This window comes from Hyperoodon ampullatus (assembly GCF_949752795.1).
Source record: "Hyperoodon ampullatus genome assembly, chromosome: 12".
NCBI lineage: Eukaryota > Metazoa > Chordata > Mammalia > Artiodactyla > Ziphiidae > Hyperoodon > Hyperoodon ampullatus.
This window is the reverse complement of record NC_136925.1, coordinates 55,581,052-55,604,655: the sequence shown is the minus strand read 5'-3', so window position 1 is coordinate 55,604,655 and position 23,604 is coordinate 55,581,052. Positions and strand designations below refer to the sequence as shown.

The window sequence follows — 23,604 nt, the reverse complement described above, 5'->3', positions numbered from 1 at the left end:
GTTCTTGAACTGTATGGTGAAATTCTATTGAAAAACCATAATTTGTGTCACCATTTTCCTATTGTAGAATATTTTGATTGCTTAATTTTTTGCTCTTCTAAATATAGATTTAATCATCTCCTTACATTAAATTTCCAGAAGTGGGATTACTTTAGTCTATAAACACGTTTTTATTTCTTGATATATAGTTTTCCAAAAACGTCAGTTCAGCTGTCAATGAGCAAGTTGTATACTCACATGCCCCTTTTTTTTTTTTTTTTTTTTTTTGCGGTACGCGGGCCTCTCACTGCTGTGGCCTCTCCCGTTGCGGAGCACAGGCTCCGGACGCGCAGGCCCAGCAGCCATGGCCCACGGGCCCAGCCGCTCCGCGGCACGTAGGATCCTCCCGGACCGGGGCACGAACCCATGTCCCCTGCATCGGCAGGCGGACCCCCAACCACTGCACCACCAGGGAAGCCCTCACATGCCCATTTAACTATGCCTCACTGACAGTGGTCAAGCCTGTGTAAGTAAATGATCACATGTTTAGGGTTCGCACCCTCTTCAAAATTCTGCTCCAATACTCTTTTGAGAAATAGAAATGTAAGTGATGTAATTTTAGGTATGCATAACCCATGGATTGCTGAGGGGGAATTATTTTTAAGATTGTGGTGTTTCTCCAAAGGAGCCTTTGGTATTTTGGACTGGAGGATTCTTCATTATTTGGGACTATCCTGTGCATTTCATGATCAAGTAATCCTGGCCCCAGCCTACTCAAAGCAAGTGACACTCCTCAATCATTTGAACAACTACTGTCAGTGGAAAATCACTGGGAGAGAATGAAGAAACTCTTGTTTAGATGGATATAATTAATGCTGATAAAAAAACACATAATATAAACAAACATACATAATATATCATTGAAAAAGGACTTTGTTATTCAATTGCATTTTTCACTTTATTTAAACTATTTCTGCGTACCTATAGCTGTAAAATCATGGGTGCTTACTTCATGCTTCTCAGTGTTTTTTGTATATGTGAAATTTTGTGAGTATGGGCAGTGGGGCACAGCACACACTCTTTCCATGGTCTACACCCATGTAATTTTCATGCAGATGATAATAGGTAACAATGGCTCCTTTTGATTGATACTTGGTCTAGGTGCTGGCAAAGGAACCTCAGGTTTAACAACGTCCAAACTTTGTCATATCTTAGCATTAACTTTATTTGACCAGTTCAAGCTTATGAGCCACCTGAATGATATGATTTGAAAAAAGTATCTTTCATTGGATTGTTGGATTTAAAAGAATTTTAATATATTAAATAAAATTTTTTGATTTAAAAATCTATCAATGCACAAATGTATAAACATAATTAAAATAGTAATTTATCTGAAAGATGATTTATAGAATTTACTGACTACTTAATTAATAGGAGCAAACATTATGAGATAGTAGCCAAAAGAGTGAAAGGAGAGGTATGTGGCTGCCTAAGGAATTTGTTAGGACTGGAAATCTGAGCTTTCAGAGAGATAACAGATTGAAAATCATGAAAGAACTGTTACTCTTCTCATAAATCGGCATTACAGTTTATAAAATGTGGCTGCAGGAGAAACCTTGTTGAATATGTCTGAATATTTTCAAATATATATTTCATGTTTTTGCCTCTAAGGAAAAAATGGAACAAATTATGTTGCCATACATATGATATTAAGTGTGCCAAAACACTGCTTCTAATTATCTATAACCTGCTTTCCATTTCTTATGGGAGAAACGGCCACCTTCCATTCATCAGTGTTATTATTTCAAATTTCTTGAAACACTCAAGTACCATTAAATTATATTGTTATCCTTTTGAGGCATAATTTAAGATCATTTAAAATTATTATAGGGTAGCTGATAAATAAATGCTTGAATTATTTAGTACACTGATGTTACTCCTCCTGCTCTCCGTCTCTAATGTTCTTTTCTGTTTACTTGAGCATTTAATATGTGATAAGGAAGAAGATTAAACAACATGAAGCGTGAACTTGTGAATATTATTTTTTAACTGGAACTAGATCAAAATTTTAATGAGAAGAATGATAAAGAAACAGAATAACATTGATTTGAAGTGATCTGTTCAGTTAAGTAAACAAATGATAGCAAATAAGAAAATATCTATCTCCAAGGCAAATATTCGAATTTGATTTTTACAGGAATTTAGACATAGTAAGGGAACATTGACTCTTTGTAGCCATTTTGAGTAGTAATTTTTATCATCTCTATTTTCATTTCATTAAAAAAAATAGCAAAAACCAGACAATGTAGTTACATTATTGTCTCTTAATTCCACTGCTCTGAACCTAGACAGGAAATTTTCCTAGGAGAATTATTTTCCTAGCTTCCTACCACCTGGAGAAAAGATGGAGCTGAGATGTCTCCCAGGAGGAAGGATGAGTTCATAGTCCATGTCAGTGATAGGCTGAAAAATGGCACCAAAGATACAAGATCCTAATCTCTGGAACCCATGACTATTACCTTATCTGGAAAAATGGTCTTTGAGGATGTGCTTAAGAGTCTTGAGATGGGAGAGTATCTTGGATTATCCATGTGGACCTTGCATGTAGATATAATCACAAGTATCCTTATAAGTAGAGGGGAGAGACGGATTTGACTACAGAGAGAAGAGGAGAAGGCAGTGTGAACAGTGAAATAGAGATTGCAGTTATGTGGCCACAAGACAAGGAATACCAACAGCTAGCAGATATTGGAAAAGGCGAGGAACTGCTTCTCCCCTAGAGCCTTTGGAGGAAGTATGTCCTGTTACCACCTTTATGTCGATCCAGTGACACTGATTTGGAACATCTGGCCTCCGGAATCATGAGAGAATAAATTTCTGTTATTTTAAACCTCCACATTTGTGTTAATTTGTTACAGCGGCCTTAGGAGACAAAGGCATTGTCATTGCCTGCTTCTAAAGTGAGAAGGCTAATCTCGAGATACTTTTTTGTCAAGGCTTCTTTGACAAGTAAATAAAACAATTTGGAAGGAGATAGAATTGAGAGGTATTTAATACATGTATTTGGAAAGACAAATGTAGAAGTGTCATTTACTTGATATTTACTTTGTTGAGTGACTTTTTCTAGCTTCATAGCTTCTACATCTGATTTTGCATTTTATTAACTCAACGTTGATAAGTGACACATATGTTTGTAATATAGCATTGTAATAAGAATAATTGGATGAGAATACACTTTCATAATGACTTACCTTGATTTCAAGACACTTAAAAATTATTTGAAGTAAAAAAGACAAAGCAATTTGAATGTATAAGTGCAATTTTATAATAGGTTTAGCTCTAGAATAATGAATATAAGTCATTAATAGAAAGTTAGTTGGTAACATCGGCAAAGTTTATCTTGTATTTTGGGGATTGCATGCTTCAGTTGTTACCTACTGTACATTTGGGATTTATTCACACCACACCTCTGGGTCTGATAGTGTATTGAGTTATGAAGAATATTAATATTGCTGCTGAACAATTACTTGTTCATTTGCTAACTGATTAAAATTCACGCATAATTTATTGAAATGAATAGAGATTTTATAAATAAGCCTCCTTGTTCTCAAGGGCCTAAATACAAAATGCATATGCTAATATGAGGCTACTTTTTACCTCCACCATAAAAATTTAATATGTATAGGTATATTAGTCTCATTAATGCTAGGTTTCACTTATAATCATGCTGTTAGTCAATGTATATGTTTTTAAGCCTCTCTGAACTTTGCCACAGTTCCAAATCTGAGCTACTGCTTTGATTACTGGACTGCTCCTTTTGTTGGCTTGACCATTGTAAGTGAGATGTAAAACTTATCAGAGTGAATTGGTGCCCTTCTTTGGGCCAAGAACCTGATTACATCAAACTCAGTTCTTCATGTACACAAAACACTAGTGTTGAATATTAATTTTCCATTTTAAAATTTATATGCTCTCTGGCAGAGACAAAACAAAACAAAATAGCATCAAATTCAGGGCTTGTTGACATATTTAGAAATGTCAAGTCTTTTAAAATTCTTAAAATTATGCCTAGTTTACCAATGAGGAAATTGTAATGCTTAGAAGTTAAATAACAAATTCAAGTTTACTCAGCTATTAGTGTATGCATTTTTTGAAACTAGATCTCTTGACCTTAAATTTCATTTTCTTTTACATGTCATTTCTTTAAAGATAGAAGTGATAGAAGAAATGTTATGCTTTACTTTATCACTTGTTTCTAATAATATGTTTTGTAGTGCGTTCCCCCTCCTCTCACTTCCATCTTCTGCTCTCCTCTTCTGTTTTCTCCTTATTTTCCATGACAGTGATGTGCAGGGTTTTGATGGGTGAGATTTAACATTCAATATACACTTATTAGGTCAGGTTTCACAATACCCATAAATTTATAGATTAATAACCAAGGCTTGTTATTTATAATTCATTTGACAAATTGTTCTGTCGTGTTAAATATCAGACCTCTTCAGGTTATTGTTCAGCTATAATGTGAGTGAGGCATTGCTGCTCTGGGTTAGAACCCCAGTAAGCTGTGAATTTAGCATCATTTCCTACTTAGATTAGTCAGTATATGAGCCATCTGGAATGAAAACAAACATTGCACATATGACGCAGCTCAGTTTATTCGCAAAATACAGATTGCTTCTTAAAATATGTGCAACATTTAGATAGTCTGGGAAGATATTTACATTTTTTCTATTACAGTCATTTCTCTATTCAGTTTCATTTTAGTTTAAGGTTCAGAAAGTATATCAATGTTCTGTTTGTCTACCAAAACTTTTGTGAACTTGAAATACAGTTGTTAGACTAGTTGGTAAAACTTCATGATATGAATTGTCTAGCTTTATCTTTCTTTAGCTGATAAATGAAAATTCTAAACTATTTTGGTATTATTTAAACATTTTCTTCTGTAACTTCTCAGTTGAAGTCAGTTGTGATATTGGAAATAATTCACCCTCTACCCAATTTTGACTATGTATTGTTGAAACAGTTTTCAAACCATAAGGAAGAGATTTTGTACTTAAAGTTTATAAATCAGGTGTCAAGCACTACTTTTCCATAGAAATAGAAATAATTCTAAATGTAAACAGTTTAAATAGCATGTGAATTATCTTTTTTAATCTTAGCTTTATTTTCGCTTATTTTTTTTTTCCCCTTTGGCTGTGCTATGCAGCATGCGAGATCTTAGTTCCCAGACCAGGGACTGAACCCATGCCCCCTGCAGTGGAAGCACGGAGACGTAACCACTGGACCGCCAGGGAAGTCCTGCTTTATTTCCACTTTGAACGGGAGCAGTAGTGAAGCACAAGTTCATATAATTTTACTGATAACTGGTTTGAAAGCTGTTGCAATAATGAGCCATGATTTTTGATGGGAGTAACTTTATATTCTTCAAGTGATTTTGGAGAGAAAAAAATTATTATTTTTTAAATCTAGTATTATTCACTAGATACCACTAGAGCCTGATGCCTCCAGCTCCGTTTTTGTTTCTCAAGACCGATTTGGCTATTGGGGGTCTTTTGTGTTTCCATACAAATTGTGAAGTTTTTTGTTCTACTTCTGTGAAAAATGCCAGTGGTAGTTTGACAGGGATTGCATTGAATCTGTAGATTGCTTTGGGTAGTATAGTCATTTTCACAATGTTGATTCTTGCAATCCAAGAACATGGTATATCTCTCCATCTATTTGTATCATCTTTAATTTCTTTCATCAGTGTCTTATAATTTTCTGCATACAGGTCTTTTGTCTCCTTAGGTAGGTTTATTCCTAGATATTTTATTCTTTTTGTTGCAATGGTAAATGGGAGTGTTTTCTTAATTTCACTTTCAGATTTTTTATCATTAGTGTATAGGAATGCAAGAGATTTCTGTGCATTAACTTTGTATCCTGCTACTTTACCAAATTCATTGATTAGCTCTAGCAGTTTTCTGGTAGCATCTTTAGGGATTCTCTATGTGTAGTATCATGTCATCTGCAAACAGTGACAGCTTTACTTCTTCTTTTCCAATTTGGCTTCGTTTTATTTCTTTTTCTCTTCTGATTGCTGTGGCTAAAACTTCCAAAACTATGTTGAATAATAGTGGTGAAAGTGGGCAACCTTGTCTTGTTCCTGACCTTAGTGGAAATGGTTTCAGTTTTTCACCATTGAGGATGATGTTAGCTGTGCGTTTGTCATATATGGCCTTTATTATGTGGAGGTAAGTTCCCTCGATGCCTACTTTCTTGAGGGTTTTTATCATAAATGGGTGTTGAATTTTGTGGAAAGCTTTCTCTGCATCTATTGAGATGACCATATGGTTTTTATCCTTCAGTTTGTTAATATGGTGTATCGCATTGATTGATTTGCATATATTGAAGAATCCTTGCATTCCTGGGATAAACCCCACTTGATCATGGTGTATGATCCTTTTAATGTGCTGTTGTATTGTATTTGTTAGTATTTTGTTGAGGATTTTTGCATCTATGTTCATCAGTGATATTGGCCTGTACTTTTCTTTCTTTGTGACATCTTTGTCTGGTTTCGGTATTAGGGTGATTGTGGCCTCGTAGAATGAGTTTGGGAGTGTTCCTTCCTCTGCTATATTTTGGAAGAGTTTGAGAAGGATAGGTGTTAGCTCTTCTCTAAATGTTGGATAGAATTCGCCTGTGAAGCCATCTGGTCCTGGGGTTTTGTTTGTTGGAATATTTTTATCACAGTTTCAATTTCATTACTTGTGATTGGTCAGTTCATATTTTCTGTGTCTTCCTGGTTCAGTCTTGCAAGGTTATGCTTTCCTAAGAATTTGTCCATTTCTTCCAGGTTGTCCATTTTATTGGCACAGAGTTGCTTGTAGTAATCTCTCATGATCCTTTGTATTTCTGCAGTGTCAGTTGTTACTTCTCCTTTTTCATTTCTAATTCTATTGAGTCTTCTCCCTTTTCTTCTTGTTGAGTCGGGCTAGTGGTGTATCAATTTTGTTTATCTTCTCAAAGAACCAGCTTTTAGTTTTATTGATCTTTGCTATTGTTTCCTTCATTTCTTTTTCTTTTATTTCGATCTGATCTTTATGAGTTCTTTCCTTCTGCTAACTTTGGGGTTATTTGTTCTTTTTTCCCTAATTGCTTTAGGCGTAAGGTTAGGTTGTTTATTTGAGATGTTTCTTGTTTCTTAAGGTAGGATTGTATTGCTATAAACTTCCCTTTTAAAACTGCTTTTGCTGCGTCTCATAGGTTTGGGGTCGTCGTGTTTTCATTGTCATTTGTTTCTAGGTATTTTACGATTTCCTCTATGATTTCCTCTTTGATTTCTTCTAAGTATTTTATGATTTCCTCTTTGATCTCTTGGTTGTTAAGTAGTGTATTCTTTAGCCTCCATGTGTTTGTATTTTTTACAGATTTTTTCCTGTAATTGATATCTAACCCCATAGCGTTGTGGTTGGAAAAGAAACTTGATACAATTTCAAGTTTCTTAAATTTACCAAGGCTTGATTTGTGAACCAAGATATGATCTATCCTGGAGAATGTTCCATGAGCACTTGAGAAGAAAGTGTATTCTGTTGTTTTTGGATGGAATGTCCTATAAATACCAATTAAGTCCATCTTGTTTAATGTATCATTTAAAGCTTGTGTTTCCTTATTTATTTTCATTTTGGATGACCTGTCCATTGGTGAAAGTGGGGTTTTAAAGTCCCCTACTATGATTGTATTTCTGTCAATTTCCCCTTTTATGGCTGTTAGCATTTGCCTTATGTATTGAGGTGCTCCTATGTTGGGTGCATAAATATTTACAATTATTATATCTTCTTCTTGGATTGATCCCTTGATCATTAGGTAGTGTCCTTCTTTGTCTCTTGTGATAGTTTTTGTTTTAAAGTCTATTTTGTCTGATATGAGAATTGCTACTCCAGCTTTCTTTTGATTTCCATTTGCATGGAATATCTTTTTCCATCCCCTCACTCCAGTCTGTATGTGTTCCTAGATCTGAAGTATGTCTCTTGTAGATAGCATATATACAGGTCTTGTTTTTGTATTCATTCAGCTAGTCTATGTCTTTTGGTTGGAGCATTTAATCCATTTACATTTAAGGTAATTATCGATATGTATGTTCCTATTACCATTTTCTTAATTGTTTTGGGTTTGTTATTATAGGTCTTTTCCTTCTCTTGTGTTTCTTGCCTAGAGAAGTTCCTTCAGCATTTGTTGTAAAGCTGGTTTGATGGTGCTGAATTCTCTTAGCTTTTGCTTGTCTGTAACGGTTTTAATTTCTCTGTCAAATCTGAATGATATCCTTGCTGGGTAATCTGGGTGTAGGTTATTCCCTTTCATCACTTTAATATGTCCTGCCACTCCCTTCTGGCATGCAGAGTTTTTGCTGAAAGATCAGCTGTTAACCTTATGGGGATTCCCTTGTATGTTATTTGTTGTTTTTCCCTTGCTGCTTTTAATATTTTTTCTTTGTATTTAATTTTTGATAGTTTGATTACTATGTGTCTTGACGTGTTTCTCCTTGGATTTGTCCCGTATGTGACTCTCTGTGCTTCCTGGAATTGATTAACTGTTTCCTTTCCCATATTAGGGAATCTCTTCAACTATTTTCTCAGTCACATTCTTTTTCTCTTCTTCTTCTGGGACCCCTATAATTCGAATGTTGGTGTGTTTCATCTTTTCCCAGAGGTCTCTGAGACTGTCCTCAGTTCTCTTCATTCTTTTTTCTTCTGCTCTGCAGTAGTGATTTCCACTATTTTACCTTCCAGATCACTTATCTGTTCTTCTGCCTCTGTTATTCTATTGATCCCTTCTAGAGAATTTTTAATATCATTTATTGTGCTGTTCATCACTGTTTGTTTGCTCTTTAGTTCTTCTATGTCCTTGTTAAACGTTTCTTGTATTTCCTCCATTCTATTTCCAAGATTTTGGATCATCTTTACTACCATTATTCTGAATTCTTTTTCAGGTAGACTGCCTATTTTCTCTTCATTTGTTAGGTCTGGTGGGTTTTTATCTTGCTCCTTCATCTGCTGTGTGATTCTGTCTTCTCATTTTGATTAACTTACTGTGTTTGGGGTCTCCTTTTTGCAGGCTGCAGGTTCATAGTTCCCGTTGTTTTTGGTGTCTGCCCCCCAGTGGCTAAGGTTGTTTCAGTGAGTTTTGTAGGCTTCCTGGTGGAGGGAACTATTGCCTGTGTTCTGGTGGATGTGGCTGGATCTTGTCTTTCTGGTGGGCAGTTCCATGCCTGGTGGTGTCTTTTGGGGTGACTGTGGCCTTATTATGATTTTAGGCAGCCTCTCTGCTATGGGTGGGGTTGTTTTCCTGTCTTGCTAGTTGTTTGGCATAGTGTGTCCAGCAGTGTAGCTTGCTGGTCATTGAGTCGAGCTGGGTCTTGGCGTTGAGACGTAGATCTCTGGGAGATTTTCGCCGTTTGATATTACGTGGAGTTGGGAGGTGTCTTGTGGACCATTGTCCTGAACTTGGTTCTCCCATCTCAGAGGCAGAGGCCTGGCACCTGGCTGGAGCACCAAGAGCTTGTCATCCACACGGCTCAGAATAAAAGTGAGAAAAAAAAGAAAGAAAGAAGAAGGTAGAATAAAATCAAATAAAGTTATTAAAATAAAAAATAATTATTAAAAAAATCTTTTTAAAGTAATAAAAAAAGAAGAAAGGCGAGAGCAACAAACCAAAAAACAAATCCACCAATGATAACTGGCGCTAAAAACTATACTAAAAAACAAAAACAGTGCTTCCGTGGTGGCGCAGTTGTTGAGAGTCCGCCTGCTGATGCAGGGGACGCGGGACGGTGCCCCGGTCCGGGAAGATCCCACATGCCGTGGAGCGGCTGGGCCCGTGAGCCTGCGCGTCTGGAGCCTGTGCTTTGCAACGGGAGAGGCCACAACAGTGAGAGGCCCGCATACCACAAAAAAGCAAAAACAAAAACAGACCGACAGAACCCTAGGACAAATGGTAAAAGCAAAGCTATACAGACAAAATCACTCACAGAAGCATACACATGCACACTCACAAAAAGAGAAAAAGGGAAATATATATATATCGTTGCTCCCAAAGTCCACCTCCTCAATTCGGGATGGTTCGTTGTCTATTCAGGTATTCCACAGATGCAGGGTACATCCAGTTGATTTTGGAGATTTAATCCGCAGCTCCTGAGGATGCTGGGAGAGATTTCCCTTTCTCTTCTTTGTTTGCATAGCTCCTGGGGTTCAGCTTTGGATTTGGACCCACCTCTGCATGTAGGTCGCCTGAGGGTGTGTGTGCTTCTCTCACACAGGACGGGGATAAAGGAGCAGCTGATTCGGGGGCTCTGGCTCACAGAGGCCGGTGAGAGGAAGGGGTACGGAGTGCGGGGTGAGCCTGCGGCGGCAGAGGCCGGCGTGACGTTGCACCAGCATGAGGCGCGCTGTGTGTTCTCCCGGGGAAGTTGTCCCTGGATCATGGGACCCTGGCAGTGGTGGACTGCACAGGCTCCCGGGAGGGGAGGTGTGGATAGTGACCTGTGCTCGCACACAGGCTTCTTGGTGGTGGCAGCAGCAGCCTTAGCGTCTCATGCCCGTCTCTGGGGTCCGCGCTGTTAGCCGCAGCTCGCCCCCGTCTCTGGAGCTCCTTTAAGCGGCGCTCTGAATCCCCTGTCCTCATGCTCCAGGAAACAAGGAGGCAAGAAAAAGTCTTCTCCTGGGATCTGACCTCCGAAGCTGAGCCTCAGCTCCCAGACCCTGCCCGCCCCGGCGGGTGAGCAGACAAGCCTCTCGGGCTGGTGAGTGCCGGTCGGCACCTATCCTCTGTGCGGGAATCTCTCCGCTTTGCCCTCCGCACACCCTGTTGCTGCGCTCTCCTCCGCGGCTCCGAAGCTTCCCCCCTCCGCCACCTGCAGTCTCCGCCCGCGAAGGGCCTTCCTAGTGTGTGGAAACCTTTCCTCCTTCACAGCTCCCTGACACTGGTGCAGGTCCCGTCCCTGTTCTTTTGTCTCTGTTTTTCCTTTTGCCCTACCCAGGTACGTGGCGAGTTTCTTGCCTTTTGGGAAGTCTGAGGTCTTATGCCAGCGTTCAGTAGGTGTTCTGTAGGAGTTGTTCCACGTGTAGATGTATTTGTGGGGAGGAAGGTGATCTCCACGTCTTACTCTTCCGCCATCTTGAAGCTCCTCCCATTTAATAGTTTTTCTGCATATAATTTGCTTTAACTCATTTTAAAAATACCTTCAAAAGAATTTAGGGGGGCTTCCCTGGTGGCGCAGTGGTTGAGAGTCCGCCTGCTGATGCAGGGGACACGGGTTCATGCCCCAGTCCGGGAAGATCCCACATGCTGTGGAGCCGCTGGGCCTGTGAGCCATGGCCGCTGAGCCTGCGCGTCTGGAGCCTGTGCTCCGCAACGGGAGAGGCCACAGTGGTGAGAGGCCCGCGTACCACCAAAAAAAAAAAAAAAAAAAAAAAGAATTTAGGGGCAGTTATCACTTTTTATAGATTAACACTTTCCTTTAAAGTCTTTTGGCCTTGCCAATAAATGTTCTTCCAGAGATTCAAAGAAGATCCCACCTGATAGCAATGTACTAATTAGAGACCATATGGACAAGCTAGAGCTATGGGGTCCATAAAGTTCAGTATCAAATTTCATCTCATTGTTGTTAAGGGAAAAAATGCTCTAATTCATTATTCATCATTTCCATAAGTTCAAACATTGGTATAATGTTTCCCAAAGTTTCTTTCAAGCAAATTATGTAAGCTATTCAAAATTAAATTAGTGTACCTTTGACATTTGAGTTTAATACTTGATGCATTGCCTTATCACATGCTACTCCCAAAGGCCAGTGATATACAATGATTTGTGATTTTCCTCCATGTAAATTTCATTTTCCTACACTGAGAGGTGGATGTATGGAAACAAGTCAGCACTGGGCATCAGCCCCTGAGTTCAGCTTTGCTGTGCCTTCTTTTCATTTCATCTACAGGAAGTCTGCAGAAGTAAAAAGAAAGAAAAAAACAAACCCAGCAAAAACAAAAACAATATTTGGCCATATTTCATGAACGAAATGAGTTATAGCAGTATTAATTAATTTCGAGATTTGTAAAGGTCTTAGTACGCCAAGAATGTCAAAGATCAGCTGTACGGTGTTTAGTAGCTAATCAGAGCTATCCATCTCTAAATATTTTCTCTTTATTTCCCTTGGTTACCGTGTCTTTACAAATTTATCTCCCGGAGAGGTATGTTTTTAATAAAAGAAAACTTGTGGTAAAAGGGTCATATTCCATCTGTGAAAGTATTTGCTCTTTAAAAGTACAGTTTCCAGACCACTCCTTCCCAATTTTAAGTATTTATTATGAACTCCTAAATAAATTATTCCTTAGGCCTTTAGACTTCAAGAGATATTACTATATCTATGTACTATAGTCGTTTGGATTTTTAAGTAATGAGATTGCACATTTGTCTCTCCTAGAACCACCAAGACCCATTGCTCCTCCCCAGCTGCTTGGCGTTGGGCCTACATATTTGCTGATTCAGCTAAATGCCAACTCCATCATTGGTGATGGTCCCATCATTCTGAAAGAAGTAGAGTACAGAATGACATCAGGATCCTGGACAGAAACCCATGCAGTCAATGCTCCAACTTATAAATTATGGCATTTGGATCCAGATACTGAATATGAGATCCGTGTTCTACTTACAAGACCTGGTGAAGGCGGGACGGGGCTTCCAGGACCTCCACTCATCACCAGAACCAAATGTGCAGGTAAGACTGAAGAACTGGACACTCTGCCAGTGAAGGAATCTAGCATAAGACATATAATATTCATACAATATTAAAAGTACTAATTATTTGGTACATGATTAGTCACACTATTCTAAGAGTTCCAGTTGTAGCCTTAAGTATGTCATAAATTTGACTGATTTAAGGGCAGTGTGAATGTTTCTCTTTTATTTTTCAGTAGTGTTATGAATCCACAGTCTTTTCTTGCATGGTAATTTTGCTCGGCTTGCGTATTTAGTCCAAAATCTCTGCTTGATGCAGGTGAATGTATTATATAGAGAGAAAACCTTTGCAGTTCAAGCAAATGTTGAATACCTTTCTACTATGTGGAAATTGTCTTCCTCGATCATTTTGTTATGGTCAGTGCAGAGGCCATATCTGATAATACACATAAGAAAAGTTACTCTGAGCCAATCCTCAGTAAGATAACCCTCCTATTCAGAAAATCCTGTTGTTGAGGATTAATGCAGCAGCTTGGCACCCAGCTGTAAAATACAGAGGCTTTCCTTATGTTTTTAAGCCTTGTATTGCCCTCCTAATGCCTGAAACAGAGTGGTGAAAATAATAGCACATGGAGAAAACACAAAGAAAGAATAAAAAGTGAAATAAAAAGTAATATAAAAGCATACATCCTAGTTCCTTATTGTACGATTGTTATAATGAGAGAAAATGTTAGCTATTTATTAAAAGCCACTGAAAAGTTTGTCTAAGTTATTAGAGTATACTTTTAGTGCACTGTTTATTTTATTGTTGAAAATAGTTTAATTTTTTAGTTCAGTTGAAAGAGACATTTTTTATCCATCATGCATTATGTTGAAACACCTACAAAGTTAGTACCTGGGTCTATGCGTCTTGAACATTTATAGATTTAGGTTCTGAAAATTGAAAACTAAGACCATGGGGATCTATGAAAATGTAAATGCCTGTAAAATGTCTTTTGTTTCTTTAACATCTGTTTAGCAGTTACAGTATTCTGAGGCTACCCACCAAGAGTACTGATCTAAGATCAAAGCAAAATCCATGCAATTACCTAACGTACTGTCATCCCTAAATATTTTTTATTCTGGCTCAATTTTTATATGTTAATATTTATATATTAATTATAAATATTAATATATTTCATATATTAATATTGAAAATTGCTCACCAATAGGAAGCTTAACTGCTCCATCATTAGTCTCAGATGTAGACAATAGAGAGTCTAGTAATTTGCTGATTGGTGTCATACATTTATCCTGTGGTTGAAAAATAGCTTAACCTCAAAAACACTGGGTAAGTCTCCATGGCTCAGCCTAAATCACACAAATTGCTTTTCAAATTTGTTGTACAGCTATGTTTTTTCATTCTAGGTAATGTGACAGCTTATTCTTATTGTAGTAGATGAACTTCCTGAGGGGAAAAGCAATTTAACTCTACAACCTCAACTAGTCAGAGAAATAATTTAAAAAGGAGACAATATGGAAACTGAGAAGTAGCTCACTCTTCCAAAATTAATATCCAATGCTAACATAAAAAGATGAATAGTGATGTCCATTTTACTGAAGATATTGCCTTCACATATCTTCTGATAAAATTACCTTTTTCTGCCTACATTTAATCCTTATAAGGTATATACAAATTAAAATAATAAGTATTGATTTACTATTCCAGAGATCTTCCTTGTGACTTTTTGTGCCCTAACTTCTTTCTTTTAAGTATCTCATCTGCCTTCTTATTTTTTTATTTCATCAAAATAGATCCTTAAAAAGTCACAGTACCACACAATGTGTTGTTAATATAATGTAATTTTTTAACTTAGGAATTATTTGAAATCGGCTATTGGTGTGAAGGCCAATGGAGATGGCAAATAAATGAAACTGTGGGTTTTTAAAAAATATATCTTTATTGGAGTATAATTGCTTTACAATGTTGTGTTAGTTTCTGTTGTACAACAAAGTGAATCAGCCATATGCATACATATGTCCCCATATCCCCTCCCTCTTGAGCCTCCCTCCCATCCTCCCTATCCCACCCCTCTAGGTCATCACAAAGCATCCAGCTGACCTCCCTGTGCTGTGGAACAGCTTCCCACTAGCCATCCATTTTACATTTGGTAGTGTATATATGTCATTGCTACCCTCTCACTTCATCCCAGTTTCCCCTTTCCCCCTGTGTCCTCAAGTCCGTTCTCTACTCTGTCTTTATTCCTGCCCTCCCACTAGGTTTATCAGTACTGTTTTTTTAGATTCCATATATGTACATTAGCATATGGCATTTCTTTTTCTATTTCTGACTTACTTCACTCTGTATGAATAACTCAATTTTGTTCCTTTTTATGGCTGAGTAATGTATATATGTGCCACATCTTCTTTATCCATAGCAAGATCTTTTTTGACCCACCTCCTAGAGTAATGGAAATAAAATACAAAATAAACAAATGGGACCTAATGAAACTTAAAAGTTTTTGCACAGCAATGGAAACCATAAACTAGGCAAAAAGACAACCCTCAGAATGGGAGAAAATATTTGCAAACGAAGCAGCCGACAAAAGATTAATCTCCAAAATATACAAGCAGCTCATGCAGCTCAATATAAAAAAAAAACAAACAACCCAATCCAAAAATGGGCAGAAGACCTAAATAGACGTTTCTTCAAAGAAGGCATACAGATTGCCAACGAACACGTGAAAGGGTGCTCAACATCACTAATCATTAGAGAAACGCAGATCAAAACCACAATGAGGTATCACCTCACACCAGTCAGAATTGCCATCATCAAAAAATCTACAAACAGTAAATGCTGGAGAGGGTGTGGAGAAAGGGAACCCTCCTGCACTGTTGGTGGGAATGTAACTTGATACAGCCATTATGGAGAACAGTATGGAGGTCCCTTAAAAAACTAAAAATAGAACTACCATATGACCCAGCAATCCCACTACTGGGCATATACCCTGAGAAAACCATAATTAAAAAAGACACATGCACCCCAATGTTCATTACAGCACTGTTTACACTGTTTACAATTGTCCATCAACAGATGAATGGATAATGAAATTGTGTTTTAAGGCTAGTTATGCTGTATTAAGTGGATGAAAAGAACATGTTGATGAGCATTGATTTATCCCTATTGAATACTTATGTTCAGAATGCATATTGAACTGCAGTAAGTAAAAATAGGACTGTAAAGTGTTTGAGATATTTTACTTTGAGAATAACCTTATGTGTATGGGAGGGGATAGAGTAAAAATAACTTACACTCATAGCTGCTTTCAAATTTATAAATGTCTTGACATTTTGAAATAATATTGGTCTTTTTTTCTGATATGTTATTTGAGAAACATTTAAGTTGTGGGCTCTGTGGCATAAAATGGTATCAAGCTTACTCATCTGTAGTTTTACTTCCAAATGTAAAAAGGTTTTTTTTTAACTATCTTTCACATGTGGTGAGTCTTTGTCACATATCTTTATTAATTTATTTATGTCCTCATAAGGTGTGTTTGATGCAGGTTTTATGGCAAAAAAAAAAGTGCTTATAGACTAGATTTCCAGGTACATTGTAGATTGGAGAGAAACTGGTTACTGTTTTATAGGAATGTCTACTAATCTTGCTCTATTATTAGAAAAAGAGGGAAAGCTTATGCAATTATATATTCTATTAATTTTTAAATAATCCTGAAAAGCAGAAGTTGGATATAACTGATAAACATTGCATATCTAAATACAGAGTCAGTAAAGGTTAAATTTATGATGTCCATCCACGTCTCTTCAAGATTCCTTTCCCCAGGTTTAAGATCCCTCAGACCCTACCAACACCAGCATCACCACTAGACTCAGCCTGGTGTTTTATAACAAGAAAATAGAACACAAGTTACGCTATGATATTATCTGATATTTAGTACAAAACTTCTTAGTCTGGGGAAATGATCCCTTTAAGACACCAAACATAACTTTTGGAGAAGTTCCTCTCTAATTCTATTAAATTGTGCAAACTCTGAATACTGGTTCTATAAACCATTCCATTTTAACAAATATTAGGAGAATGTCATGTTGTAGGGTAGTGTTTTACCATTAATATCATCTGGTTGAGTAAATATTTATTGTTTTGAAATAGCTATTTTAATGCATTCTACATGTTAGACCACCAAGAAGCCTTTGAAGATAAGTATAAAATTTTTTTAGCTGTATGTATGTGTCTGATATCAATTTCACATGAATTTCTTATAAGTAACAAATGGATGATGATTACTTTCAGTCTCTCAGAAATTCTTATTTTATTTTGGTGTATCACAGAGGAACAATTTTGACTACTAGGGACCTATCAAAGAGTAAATTAGTTACTATTTAGTATCTTAAAAACTCCATTTTAATGTAGTTAAACCCTTGAAATTTTACTTCTGGCAATAGTAAACTTTTTCTTTCTTGGCAGAGATCTGTCAATAAATAATTTTATAGCAAGTTAATGAAATGGTTTTATTTATGTATTATTGAGTATATTTGTATTTTAAATGCAAGTGTAGATTTTCATAATTCAGTATTGATTGGTACTGCTTTATAATTAATTGGATATTATTATCCCAATTTTGTAGCTGGTGAATCTAAGATTCAGGAAAAGCAAAATAAAAAACAATGATTTGTCTAACCTCAGCCAACTGGGCAACTGGGGCTCACACCCATTTTCTGGAACTTGAAAAGCCTGAATTTTTTCCCCTCTTTCTCCTACTATAGGCGATCTTTCTTTTTTTCCCCCCTTTCAGAAGAAGAGTGTAGCCTGAGTAAATGAAAGTATGACGTCTGGGAGGGATGTACATTTTAAAAAATTGAATCTTCATGGCTGAATTATTCCTTGAGAAAATATAGCTTAATGTTTGCAACTTCAATTTTATTAAAAGCACAATTGATTAGTGTGCTTAACACTCAAGTATACACTCTTAAATATTTTAAACAGTTAAAGAAGTGTAAAAAATATTTTACACTATCCTTTTCTGAAAATGTCCTACCTAGTTGCCAAAGCTATGTCTTTGTTTTCTTTCTGAAGTACATTAAAATCATTTGGTAAGTGCAATTACCTGCTTGAGGGTTACTCAAGTTAGGAGAGGTGGTAATTACAGCCTCTGGTGGCTGTAGCCACCTACACTTGCCTCATGCTTCTCTACGTGCCTGAGGGGTATGATTACTTCGTTGTTAGCTTACAGCCTGACCCATGTTATTGTTCACATAATGCTTTTTCAGGCATTTTATACATTTTTAAAAAGGTATAAATGTGACATTGTCTTAAATGGGAAGTAATTCAAAAACTCCACTGAACAGTCAAAGAGAAAGAAAGCATACTTGTTTTTTCAGTGTGTCTATTTCCTCTGGGTATACCATCTGGTACAGAAGCTAAGAAAATACAGTTTTCTCTTTCTCTTATTAAATAGAAATAAAATATGCCATCATCAGAAATTGTCTGCATTGCTTGCTTTGGCAATTGCATGTTAAAATTGCCCTTTTAAATTGCCTTCTGCTTCTGGGTAACCCATTGTGGCACTGCTTTATGATTAACTGACATTTTAACAGCATCTCCTTCATAGGGAAAGTCAAGAGTTCAGGGTGTCCAGAACGTAGTATATTTACACAGTTGGGAAAGCTACTCTCTACTCTTATATTGAAGTTCAGTGCTCTTGGCAATTCTCATTGAAAAATGTAGATCTATGAAGCAGTGAAAAAGAGAGTGTCTTATTTTAAACGTAAACGTTTACTAAAACTGCATTTTTTTTCTCTCCTAAGTCTAAAATGGAAGGAAACAAAACAAAACAATACTCAGGCATACACCAGAAACCACAGAGTAAGGAACTAAATTTTGGCCTTTTGACTATAGTATCATCAGCAAAGTGGAACCATATATTGATTTTTATTGTGGTCTAAGATAGTTATCAATCACAAAGACTATTTATCATTGAAACTCAGCCTTGCAGTTAAACAAAAAACAAAATAAACAGCTCTGTAAGAATTGGTATGGTTTAACAGTATAAGGTTGCCATATGGTTTGATTTCAGTTGAAGGCTTATATCAGTGCTTGTTTTAAAATTTTTTTGAAATTTATTAGTATGATTTTTACATGGCTTCTTTATTGTTTTTGAGCAAAAATTTTAAAAGGCAATGCTATTATTATTGAAGAAAAGAAAACTAAATATAAAAAGCCATAAGAAAAGTAATGGAAAACAACAGTTCTTCAATTTTCTTAAAAATCTAAAAGAGTAAAACCCTCTTATAGATTTTTTTTTCTTTTTTAGTGAGTAATAACCTGATTTTGTTTTTCAGATTCTGTAGGGAATATTTCAGTTTGAAAGACATTTATCTATTCAGAGAAACTTTTATTGGCTTTGCTGTTTGTTAACAGCACTGGGTTAAGTACTAGGTCTCCAAAGTTATACAAGCAGTGCCTTGCACTTAAGTTCCTAGTAGTGACGAGGGACAGCCCTAAAAACAAAGAGTAAAATGCAAAGTGAAAGCACTGAAGCTCTTCCTGTTTTTCAAGAAAGTGTTTCCGAGAAGCTGTCACCAGGAAAAGATGGCTTTTAAACTGGATCTTAAAAATTGACTATGAGTTTTTAAGGCAGAAAGAACAGAAAACAATAAAGAACAGAGGGAACCATATGCTTATCCCAGTTGTTAACATTGCTGATGTTTATTGGATTATGAAACTAGATGGAGCATTGGCTGACTCTGGGCTGTGGTAGAACAGAAGCTGCAGGTGGGATGAGGCCAGGGCTAATGTAGCCCAGGCTGCTGCCCTGTTGTTTTTAAGAAGCAGATTGACATTACTGGATTTGCTTTTAGAAAGGTCATCTCTCTGTGGAAGAGGAGTTAGAGCTAAGGAAAGACTGGGAGCAGAAAGACCATGAAATCATGCTTATAATCAAAATATGCTGTCTATTATCTTCACTATAGCATGTCTCTCTTACTGTAGATCAGAAATAGGAAATCTATAAATTCCTGGAAATATTGTCATTTCTAGTAATCAAGAAAGTTCCTTTCATTAAAGGGACTTTAAAGATATTTTATAGATGATCTAACTTACTTTATTGTTTGATTTACTTTTCTTTTTCAAATATGTGGGTCAACCAGTGTCCTTAATGCGCATGCAAAATCCATGGTATAATACGTTATTGTAGAGGAGGAAATTATGAAGGATTGGAGAGAAATTCAAGAGCTACTGTGTATTTGATGGGATATTTATTCATTTCATAAATTTTATTGAGGTTGCAGTTGTATACATTGCCATGCTGAGGACCGTAGAAGATACAACATTAGTAGGACAGACTTCCTACTCTTCAGGAACTGACAGTCTAGAGTTAGAAACCATAATACCAATAAAAGCATAGTAAGTTATATAATAAAAATACAAAGCACTTTGGAACTCCAGAGATGAGAGGGTTAATTTCTGACCCCAAAACCATTTTTCTCAAGCAATATGTTTGAAAACAATATCAACCATTCTTTCCTGAACACAGCTGGATTAACACTTCTGTTAGCCTTATCCCTAGTTCCTTAACTGTGAAATAATGTATAAAACAATGTGCAGCCGGTAGTCACCATAAGGATGATTTGTCTTCTCTTTTTCCTTTCTTCTAACACATAGGGAAACTATATGCACAGATGGAGGCATTAAATTGAAAATATAATTCACATCCTAATTTTTTTTATTTTTTAAAAGATTTATTATTTAATTAATGTATTTATTTATTGGCTGCGTCGGGTCTTAGTTGCATCATGCAGGATCTTTGTTGAGGCATGTGGGATCTTTTTCATTCGGCCCGCGGTCCGCTGGGGTTTCTTTCTAGTTGCAGTGTGCCGGCTTCTCTCTAGTTGTGCTGTGCGGGTTTTCTCTTCTCTAGTTGTGGCGCGCAGGCTCCAGGGCGTGTGGGCTCTGTAGTTGTGGCACACGGCCTTTGTTGCTCCGCAGCATATGGGATCCCAGTTCCCCCACCAGGGATCGAACCCGCGTCCCCTGCAATGTAAGGCGGATTCTTTACCACTGGTCCACCAGGGAAATCCCTCACATCCTAATTTAAATTATCAAAGTAATTTGTGTGGTTGCTTTTGAATTCTCTGGGGCCCATGGATTATAGCAATGTTATTCTAAATTTCGATGGGGAGACAGATTAATTTATAATATAAGCAACTTCTGTTAAGTCTGCTAACGGTCTATAATGCTAGGAACCCCAGTATAAGAGTCATGAAAGTTGAACAAATACGAAATCCTCTCTCCCACTGCCCCTTTTGTTTTTTGCCTCAGGCATGGGATGTACTGTTAACCATACGTACAGTTTATGGCACGTTTTCTAATAGCTGTGTAACTAATTAAATAGAGTTGGGCTGCTTTCAGCTTAAAATTGTCTTCTTTTGACTTATTTCGCTGCTAGAAAGCATTTGGTAACCAGTAAAAATGACACTTTTAATTTATCCACAGTACTTTACTACATGCTGAGTCTGTTAACAGTATCATTAAGTACTATTTTTATTGGCTTCATTTGTTTTTATTGAATTTTGCATATGCAATAAAGCTGACAGGTGAAAATGATTTGAATAACAGCATCAGTTCCATTAAATATCCTGGATACCCCTCTGGTCCTAGGTTTTTATTTGATATTAGGAAGTAGAAATAGCAGTAAAATAATATCTTAATAATGTCTTAAGTGATAATAACATAAGAATATCTGAAGAAGAAAATAACATGGGTAGAATTAAGAAGCTATAGGTCAATCACCTCCTAGAGAAATGGAAATAAAAACAAAAATAAACAAATGGGACCTAATGAAACTTAAAAGCTTTTGCACAGCAAAGGACACCATAAACAAGACCAAAAAGACAACCCTCAGAATGGGAGAAAATATTTTCAAATGAAGCAACTGATGAAGGATTAATCTCCAAAATTTACAAGCAGCTCATGCAGCTCAATATCAAAAAAACAAAAAACCCACTCTAAAAATGGGCAGAAGACCTAAATAGACATTTCTCCAAAGAAGATATACAGACTGCCAACAAACACATGAAAGAATGCTCAACATCATTAATCGTTAGAGAAATGCAAATCAAAACTACAATGAGATATCATCTCACACCAATCAGAATGGCCATCATCAAAAAATCTAGAAACAATAAATGCTGGAGAGGGTGTGGAGAAAAGGGAACCCTCTTGCACTGTTGTTGGGAATGTAAATTGATACAGCCACTATGGAGAACCCTATGGAGGTTCCTTAAAAAACTAAAAATAGAACTACCATACGACCCAGCAATCCCACTACTGGGCATATACCCTGAGAGAACCATAATTCAAGAAGAGTCATGTACCAAAATGTTCACTGCAGCTCTATTTACCATAGCCTGGAGATGGAAGCAACCTAAGTGTCCATCAATAGATGAATGGATAAAGAAGATTTGGCACATATATACAATGGAATATTACTCAGCCATAAAAAGAAATGAAATTGAGTTATTTGTAGTGAGGTGGATGGACCTAGAGTCTGTCATACAGAGTGAACTAAGTCAGAAAGAGAAAAAGAAATACTGTATGCTAACACATATATATGGAATCTAAGAAAAAAAAAGGTCATGAAGAACCTAGGGGCAAGCTAGGAAGAAAGACACAGACCTACTAGAGAATGGACTTGAGGATATGGGGAGGGGGATGGGTAAGCTGTGACAAAGTGAGAGAGTGGCATGGACATATATACACTACCAAACGTAAAATAGATAGCTAGTGGAAAGCAGCCGCATAGCACAGGGAGATCGGCTCAGTGCTTTGTGACCACCTAAAGGGGTGGGATAGGGAAGGTGGGATGGAGGGAGACGCAAGAGGGAAGAGATATGGGAACATATGTATATGTATAACTGATTCACTTTGTTATAAAGCAGAAGCTAACACACCATTGTAAAGCAATTATACTCCAATAAAGATGTTTAAAAAAAAAAGAAGCTATGGGTCAAGATATCAAACAGTAAGGGATGTGTTCTGTATGAAGGATGGGCTCAAGAGACTCAGCCTGTGAACTTCAGACCTCTTCAGTGGTGCCATTGTGGTTACACTGGTGCACAGACTTGTCCTTGATTTTCTTCCTTTTTACCCGGAGAATCTACATTTGTCTTCAATTGTCACTGCCTGTTTACTTCCTTATTTGAATTATAATTTATTTTCTTTGCTTTGGAATAAAAAGCAAAATTCTTAAAGTCAGGCTTTGGCAAAGAAAAAAATTGCAGTCATTTTCTTGGGCAGGGTTTGGTGGGGGAGGAGTACAGCTTATTATTTTTGGAACTCACTTATTTAGAACCATTCTAGTTATAATTAGTATTTTTGAAGAGTGTTGGTCATTCTGTACGATTTCTTGAGTGGAAAAAATTACTTTATAAAGATGTATCTCATTATTTTCATAATTTAACTTTACTCTTAAAATCTGAGGATGTGATCATCATCTGAGTATTTCATTTTTTGATCTTCACTGTCTTCCTACAAGATACGGCCTTATTGTAGCTAATAAGTGCTTTAAGGATGACTCTTCCATCCTTTTTCCTTTCCACCAACCTGTATATAAACTACAGAGGAGAAAAAAGCATATTTGAAGGAAAAATAATGAGTGGATTCTAATCTCGAGTATTGTAAGTTATGTTACACTTTGTGAACCCAACAAAAAATGAACTTCAAAGGCAGAAATTCATGCGTTCATGTCACCCTAAGCAAGATACGTGCAAATTCAGCTGTCACTACATATGATATGGCCTAGAAATCATTGAGTGATGTCCATTTTAATTGTCTCAGCCAAATAATATGGGTGAAGTTTGAGTTAAAATAACTCATCTTTCATTCTCTGGCTTTGTTACTATTTCCTACCTCTATGTAGTACTTCATAA

At 36.8% G+C, this 23,604-nt stretch overlaps 1 protein-coding gene across 6 annotated transcripts in view; it reads left to right on the top strand.

Annotated features, from left to right (window-relative positions):
- The window catches only part of PTPRK (protein tyrosine phosphatase receptor type K), a gene marked incomplete at its 3' end in the record, with an annotated part of 565,453 nt that overhangs the window by 328,688 nt on the left and 213,161 nt on the right, over positions 1-23,604 (top strand). For all 6 annotated transcript variants that reach the window (XM_079716965.1, XM_079716964.1, XM_079716962.1 and 3 more), the window contains exon 7: positions 12,428-12,721. In XM_079716965.1, coding sequence (XP_079573091.1) covers positions 12,428-12,721 — 294 coding nt within the window. The remainder of the gene's footprint in view (positions 1-12,427; positions 12,722-23,604) is intronic.